Source organism: Spinacia oleracea, chromosome 6 (assembly GCF_020520425.1).
Source record: "Spinacia oleracea cultivar Varoflay chromosome 6, BTI_SOV_V1, whole genome shotgun sequence".
NCBI classification, from domain to species: domain Eukaryota; kingdom Viridiplantae; phylum Streptophyta; class Magnoliopsida; order Caryophyllales; family Amaranthaceae; genus Spinacia; species Spinacia oleracea.
The window spans coordinates 90076572-90084663 of record NC_079492.1 but is presented as its reverse complement, the minus strand read 5'-3'; the positions used below and the strand labels follow the sequence as shown (position 1 = coordinate 90084663).

At 31.0% G+C, this 8092-nt stretch overlaps 1 protein-coding gene across 1 annotated transcript; it reads right to left on the bottom strand.

Annotated features, from left to right (window-relative positions):
* Window positions 1-1641: 1641 nt before the first annotated feature.
* Window positions 1642-6224, bottom strand: LOC130463354 (protein FAR1-RELATED SEQUENCE 5-like). Its single transcript, XM_056832459.1, has 6 exons — window positions 5979-6224; window positions 4997-5455; window positions 3905-4416; window positions 3046-3604; window positions 2166-2696; window positions 1642-1871 (listed from the first exon to the last, which is right to left on the bottom strand). The coding sequence occupies exons 1-6, from the start codon at window positions 6016-6018 to the stop codon at window positions 1642-1644; spliced, it is 2331 nt and encodes a 776-aa protein (XP_056688437.1). The 5' UTR covers window positions 6019-6224.
* Between the last annotated feature and the right edge of the window lie 1868 nt (window positions 6225-8092).

Below are 8092 nucleotides of genomic sequence, written 5' to 3'. Positions count from 1 at the left end.
TATCCATAGATAGAGTATTTAATGCCATTAAATACTTGATCCGTTTACGTACTATTTGTGTGACCCTACGGGTTCAGTCAAGAGTAAGCTGTGGATTAATATCATTAATTCCACTTGAACTGAAGCGGCCTCTAGCTAGGCATTCAGCTCACTTGATCTCACTGAATTATTAACTTGTTAATTAATACTGAACCGCATTTATTAGACTTATCATAGAATGCATACTTGGACCAAGGGCATTATTTCCTTCAGTTCAGTAGAACATAGAAACATGTATTTTAAAAGTTGTTGATTCTATGGTTAAAGTTAAGAATATTATAATTAAAGTTAGCCCTGTTATTGTTATAGTTAAGATCAACTTTAAGAATAATATTGGTTTTTGGTAATGTTCAGTTTCTGTAAAAGTTTAGGATAATTTAGTTAAAGTTGAGGGTTCTTAAGTTAAAGTTTAGGATTCTGTTGTTAAAGTTTAAGCATCTGAAGTTGAAGTTTTGGAGTCTGAAGTTATAATTAAGGTTTCTGAACTTAAAGTTTAAGATTTTAAAGTTAAAGTTTAGGCATTTGAAGTTAAAGTTAAGGAATCCAAAGTTAAATTTAGGATTCTGAGTTAAAGTTGAGGATAATTGAGTTAAAGTTGAGGATTATAGAGTTAAAGTTAGGGTTTTAGAGTTAAAGTTGAAGGTTCTAAAATTAAAGTTTAGGATTCTGCTGTTAAAGTTTAGGATAATTAAGTTAAAGTTGAGGATTATAGAGTTAAAGTTAGGGTTTTAGAGTTAAAGTCGAGGGATCTAAAGTTATAAGTTTAGGCTTAAAGTTTAGGATAATTGAGTTAAAGTTGAGGGTTCTAAAGTTAAAGTTTAGGATTCTGTAGTTAAAGTTTTGGATAATTGAGTTAAAGTTGAGGGTTCTAAAGTTAAAGTTTAGGATAATTGAGTTAAAGTTGAGGGTTCTAAAGTTAAAGTTTAGGATTCTGAAACATGTATTTAAAGTTGTTGATTCAATGCTTAAAGTTAAGATTATCACAATTAGAGTTAGCCCTGTTATTGAAATAGTTAAGAAAATTTAATATTAGTTTATCTAACTTTTATTACAAAAAGGGTAACTTTAAGTACAAAACTCTCAACTTTAAGTATAATATTGGTTTTTGGTATATTACTTCAATTCTTTATTGTACGTTAAGTATCCATGCACTTTGAAACTTTATTTTCAACTTAAATCCAAAAAAAAAAAATCACAATTTATCTTAGACACTTGGACACGTATCCAAGTCAGTCCAAGTAACATGGGTTTTGGCGATGTTTAGAAAAAGTTACGTAACATATTAGAAGTTGTTAATTTAATGCTAAAAGTTAAGCAAATATACCTCAACTTTTACTATATCTAGCCTGACTTTTAATATATAAATCCAACTTTTACATTTTTGAACAAAAGACAGATTAAAAGATATATACACTTCAGAGAAATATTATACTTCACTAAATTTTAATGTATATATTCAAACTTTCAATGTAAAGAAACTTTTACTAAGTTCTCAAGTCTAGTAAACTTTAACTTCAGAATGTTAAACTTTAACTTCATAAACCTTAACTTTAACTTTAATAAAAAATTATATTCTATTTTTGATATAAAACATTAAAAGAATCAAAATAATCTCAAATTTGGAGTTATTGTTCCAAAGTCTGCTGTTGGAGGCGCTGCAGTTTTTCCCTTCTTCTTTTTGACAAATGGTCCTCGTGGTCTTTTGTTCCTTCCTTTTGTTGTGCAACGTTCAGGATCCAACACCATAGGAGGTTCAGTTGCTGTGTTTGTTGCAGGTTCAGAACTTGTTGCTTGTTGTACACTTGTATCACTTGTTGTTGTTACATGAGCACCTACAAACATTTAACATACTGTATCATAACTTTTACTTATAAAACCCAAACTTTAACATATAAAACCCTAACTTTTAATTATAAAATTGTAACTTTTACATATTTTCCCTTTTAAGAAAATGTGAGTTCCAATCTGTTTTTATTTCACACATTATAGTTTTTTTGGTTTAAAGTTGTAGTTCTGTAGGTTAAAGTTATGAAATTTATTCTAAAGTTAAGACAGACTTTCATCATCTCTAACTTAACTTTAACAGGGAATAGCTTAACTTTAACCAAAAAACAATTAACTTTTACCTGCTGGTGCTGAGTTTGTTTCATATGCTGTTGTTGCATTTGTTTCAGGTGCTGCTGTTGCACTTGTTTCAGGTGCTGTTGTTGCACTTGTTTCTGTGGTTGAAGCGTCGTCAGTGTTTGAAACATTTAATGACGCTAGAAGTTCATCAACCAGAGACACACTAGTGGCATAACCATCCTCCATAAGGGTTCTTGTCTCCTCATTTGATTGGCTTTTCAAGATAAGGTTGTAGTATTTCCTAGCCATGGTTTGGCGCCAAGGTGTGTACTGCACCTCTTCTGGTTTTTCATTTTCTAATTTGTTCCAAACTGATGACTTGGCAGATTTTGTCCACCTCTTTTTGATGTACTGTTCTGGAATCCGGTTAACCGAATGAAGGTGCAATATCCTAATGCAGTGGTAGCACAACCATCCTGAAGCTTCAAAGTTTTCACACGTACATGATACTGTTTGGCTCTCGTGGATGTATGTTACTCTCTGTGCAGACCAAGGTTCTTCATCAATGGACACAACATAGAACTCAGTATTTTCTGCATTAGTAGTACCATGTTTTAAAGTTAGGAAAATCAATATAAAAGTTAGCCCTGGTGTACTTAAAGTTATGAAACTTAATTTTTCAGGTTACATAACTTTAAAAACAAAAAACCTAACTTTAACTTCAGAATTCTAAACTTTAACTTCAGATGCCTAAACTTTTTCAAAATCTTAACTTTTAAAACAAAAAACCTAAACTTTTTACTTAAAGTTATGAAAATATGTATAAAAGTTAGCCCTGGTGAATTAAAAGTTAATAAACTTTATATTTCAGTTTATCAACTTTTATTAAAAAAAGGCATAACTTTTACAGTAAAAAGACTAACTTTAAATTCTGATATTTACCTTGTTTCCAAATTAATTTTGCTGTTGTTGCAATTGAATATCCAAATTCCTCCTCAAAGTCTCTGAATAGTGACAACGTGTAAACTTCTGATGCATGTTTCAGCAATCCAGATAGTGGTAAAGCCGAGGATGGAACCGATTTACTACAAGAGAATTCAGCTTGCTTTTCTGTACTTCTCCAACGTTGTATTGTACCTTTGAACAATCTATAGAAATCAGTTAAACTGGTTGTTCTGTTTGCTCTAAATCCGATGGCGTGATTAGTGCTTTCACTTCGTTGTGAAGACAAAATCCCAGCTGAAAAGAAGTCTTTGCTTAGCGCAGGGCACCAATTTTCTCTCAAATCGTATACATTTGTAAACCACTCTTCCCCTATCAGCTCATATTGTTGCAGCATTGATCTCCAATTGGTTTCAAATTCAACTACTGTGACACACTTATACAAGCAATAGTTGAATGTCTTCTTAAAAGTTGGATCTCGTTTCAATGCCCCAAATCTGGTAATAGCATTCTGATGCAAATGCCATACACATAATCTGTGTCTTGAATCTGGAAAGACCTGCATATACAACTCAATGTTAAAAGTTGAGATTTTTGAAGTTAAAGTTAAGAATATTGAAATTAAAGTTAAGAATTTTAAAGTTAAAGTTAAAGTTAAGGATCCTAAAGTTAAGGTTAAGTATTCTAAATTTAAACTTTAGGATTCTAAAATTAAAGTTAAGATTTCTAAATTTAAGGTTAAGGATTCTGAACTTAAAGTTAAAGATTTGGAAGTTAAAGTTAAGGACTATGAACTTAAAGTTGAGGAATATGAAGTTAAAGTTAAGGACTCTGAAAAGGATAAATCTTGGATTTTTACCTGATTGATGGCATTGTTCATTGCTGCATCTTGATCTGTAAAGATTGATATTGGACTTTTTCCCCCCATTGAATTTTTGAAAGTTTGTAGAAGCCACACAAAAGACTCAATCTTTTCATCTCCTATGAATGCACAACCAAACATGCAATTGTTCCAGTGGTTGTTTATTCCAACTATTGGAGCACAAATTAGGTTATACCTGTTTGTTCTATACGTTGTGTCAAAAACCACTATATCTCCAAAAATTCCATAGTCTTCCATCATCATAGAGTCCCTCCAAAACAAACTCCTCAATTTACCTTTTTCATCCAATCTAAATCTAAAAAAGAAGTTTGGGTCACCTTCAAGCTCTAAATACATTATGTCAGTTACTGCTTGTGCATCACCACCTTCTATTTGCTTCATTTTTAACCTCGTGCAGTAATTTAGATGGTCTTTCTTCGAGTGTCCCAAATTTTCTTCACCTCCAGCTTCAATTGCCATGTAGTTAAAGGAAGCCGTGGATGACAGACCTGTCAGTTGAGCATAAAAGAATGTAAATAAAATAATAGTTTCGGCAAAATGTTTAACTTTACTCAACTTTTACTTCTTCAGACCTGACTTTTAGTACAAAAAGGCCAACTTTAACTTTTAAAACTTTAATTGTCAATAAGTTAAGTTTAACACCTTATAGTTAATTTTCTGTGTTAAAGTTGTTGTTATTTAGGTTAAAGTTAAGGAAATCGTTGTCAAAGTCAAAAACAGTCTTCATTCTACTCTAACCTAACTTTTACTTTAAAAAGCTTAACTTTAACTTCTAAAACTTTAATTTTCATTAACTTAACTTTAACACCTTATAGTTAATTTTTGTGTTAAAGTTGTGGTTATGTAGGTTAAAGTTAAGGAAATTGTTGTTAAAGTTAAAGACAGTTCTCATTCTACTCTAACCTAACTTTTACTTTAAAAAGCTTAACTTTAACTGAGATGAGTGTGACTTTTATATTTCCAACTTTTTTCATCTTAGAAGGTGATTGCAGTAACAAAAGGATGAGTATCAAAACAATAACTTTTACACAGAACATAAAAGTTTAACTATCAAAATGTAACTATTACCAGATTTTTGCATAGTTTCAATTGCCTCCCTCTTCTCTTCCGTTATTTGCCTTTCAGATCTATGCAAGTAGTGCCATTGACTTCTAGTTAAATCATGGTTGTGCATTATCACATGATTAACAACCTCATATCTGCCTTCAGAATTCATTTTCACTCTCAAGCAAGCCCTACATTGAGTTCTCGTGATCGAAACTTGCCTTGGTTTTCTCTCTTTTTTGGGCACCACAGGAACAACTGTTTGCACTTTTTTCTTTTTGTTCTTTCCATTGTTTGTTACTCCTGCTGCTGAACAAACATATGTCTTTTCAAGCACGATTCTTGTCCCAACTTTGAATCTCGTGTTTCCTTTCCTTATGGAAAACCCAACCTCACTAGCATGTTTTTCGTAGAAACCTAGAAGTTCCTCCACTGTTTCAGCAGTGTATCCCATTAGTGTTCCAACAATATCTTGATCCGGTTCTGTTATTGCAATTACCAAAAATCAGCAAATTTTTTTATTATTAAACCCTAACTTTTACGCATAATACTATAACTTTTATTAAAACTATAACTTTTATTAAAATCATGTTTAAAATCTAAGCAAATATTCTAAACTTTACATTTCAATACTTAACTTTTACTCTAAAAACCTCAACTTTAACTTTGATATCTGTAACTTTTTCAAACACCTATTTTTCAGCCAAACCAACACATTTACATAACTTTTACAGGAATATCTCTAACTTTTTCATTCATAACTATAACTTTAACTTTGAACGTATAAACTATAACTTTTATGCATAACTATAACTTTACATTTTACTTACTTAACTTTTACTCTGAATACCTAAACTTTAACTTTGATATCTGTAACTTTTTCAAACACCAATACTTCAGCCAAACCAACACATTTACGGATTTACCTAACTTTAACAGGAAAATCCCTAACTTTTACATTTATAACCATAACTTTAACTTCAAACATATAATTAATTATTCATACCTTCAAAATCAGAAATAGTATGTTGTTCTTCAGCTTCCATTGCCTCCTCTTCTTCACGTTCCTGTGCCAAAGCATTTTTTTCGATGCAATTGTTGAGAACGTCCTACATTGTTGCATCTTGAATATCTGGTTCAACAGGAACTTGAATTCTTTGAGTGGATTGAATCACACTCCTAATTAGGTTTTCCATTAGATATTGATTTCACAATTTCGATCTCGATTTCGATTGCGTTCTTCTTCCTTCTCTTCAGTCCTTCTTCCTTCTTCCTTCTTCCTTCTTCCTTCTTCCTTCTCGTTTTCGATCGTTTTTGTTGTTTCTCTCTCCTATTTCGATCGATTTCGATTGCGTTCTTCTTCCTTCCTTCTTCCTTCTTCCTTCTTCCTTCTTCCTTCCTTCCTTCTCGATTTCGATTTTTCTGCGATTTTTTTTGTGAGCGTTTTCTCTCTCCTCTTTCTTTCTTTGCGTGATTCTTTCTTTCTTTTTTTTTCCTACGCGTTTTGTTTACTCCGTTCACACGTGTGACAACTTGGTGCACATTAATATTAATGTGCACCTGTTGCACACAAGACCTTTTGATATATAAATGAGTCGCACTTAGCCTATGAATGAGCCGCACTTGGCCTATAAATGAGCCGCACTTGATCAAGATTTGTTGTATAACCGATTCCCCTGCTACATATATTATACAATTAGACTACGACAATGATTAACCTCCATACATCACATAAAAAGTATCCAATTATATAGATAATTAAATTAAATAGTATATAATTGTAAATCTAAAAGTCGATTATATTACAATCATATGAAAAACTAGCATCCATAATCTAAGATTCATTACAAGAAAATATCAAAGATAATCACTAGTAATGAAGTTTGTCAACTTGTCTCGAACTTCATTTATCCCCACGGTGATGAAAGGCTGCTCCCTCGGATTGTTGAATACCTTAACAGAATCGACCATCAATATATATATAATATATATAAAATGACTTATTTCAGTCCTAACTTTCAACTAATGAACCTAAATGAGTATTTTGAACCCTTTACATGTTTAACATACTTATTTTTATGTTTCAAATACTCATTCTAACCTACTTTGGTAAAATTATACACATTTAAGGCTCGTTTGATCATTATAGGCCACATTTTGACTAAAATGGCTTCTTCGATTCCAACTTTTAACCAATGAACCTAAATAATTATTTTAAACCCTTTATGTGTTTAATATAATTAGTTTTATATTTCAAAGACCCATTATCACCTACTTTGGTCAAGTTATGCACATATAAGGCTTGTTTGATCGTTTTAGGTCACATTCCGACTAAAATTGCTTATTTCGCTCCCAACTTTCAACTAATAAACTTAAATAAGTATTTTAAATCCTTTACATGTTAATTAGACTTAATTTAATGTTTCAAAGACTCACTCTCACCTACTTTGGTCAAGTTATACACATTTAAGGCTCGTTTGATCATCATTGGTCACATTTTGACTAAAATGGCTTATTTCGCTTCTAACTTTCAACTAATGAACCTAAATGCGTATTTTAAATCCTTCACATATTTAATACACTTAGATTTATGTTTATAAGACTCACTATCACCCATTTTGGTCAAATTATGCACATTTAAGGATCGTTAGTTCAATATAGTTTATATTTTGACTTAAATAGCTTATTTCGCTCCTAACTTTCAATTAATGAACTTAAATAAGTATATAAATATCTTTACATGTTTAATAAACTTAGTTTTATGTTTAAAAGACTCATTATCACTTAATTTGTTCAAGATGCACATATAAGGCTTGTTTGATCGTTATAGGTCACATTCACACTAAAATTGCTTATTTCGCTCCCAACTTTCAACTAATGAACATAAATAAGTATTTTAAACCTTTTAAATTTTTAATACAGTTATATTTATGTTTCAAACACTCATTATCACCCACTTTGGTCAAGTTATGCACATTTAAGGCTAGTTAGTTCAATATAGTTCATATTTTGACTAAAATAGCTTATTTCGCTCCTAAATTTCAATTAATGAACTTAAATAAGTATTTAAAACGCTTTACATGTTTAATAAACTTAGTTTTATGTGTAAAAGACTCATTA

Excerpts from the sequence above, each read along its gene's own strand:
- LOC130463354 (XM_056832459.1), bottom strand. The coding sequence starts at position 6,018 with ATGGAAGCTGAAGAACAACATACTATTTCTGATTTTGAAG. Across the intron at positions 2,697-3,045 it reads AAAATTAATTTGGAAACAAG|AAAATACTGAGTTCTATGTT; the intron begins GTAAATATCAGA and ends CTACTAATGCAG. Across the intron at positions 1,872-2,165 it reads AACAAACTCAGCACCAGCAG|GTGCTCATGTAACAACAACA; the intron begins GTAAAAGTTAAT and ends AAATGTTTGTAG.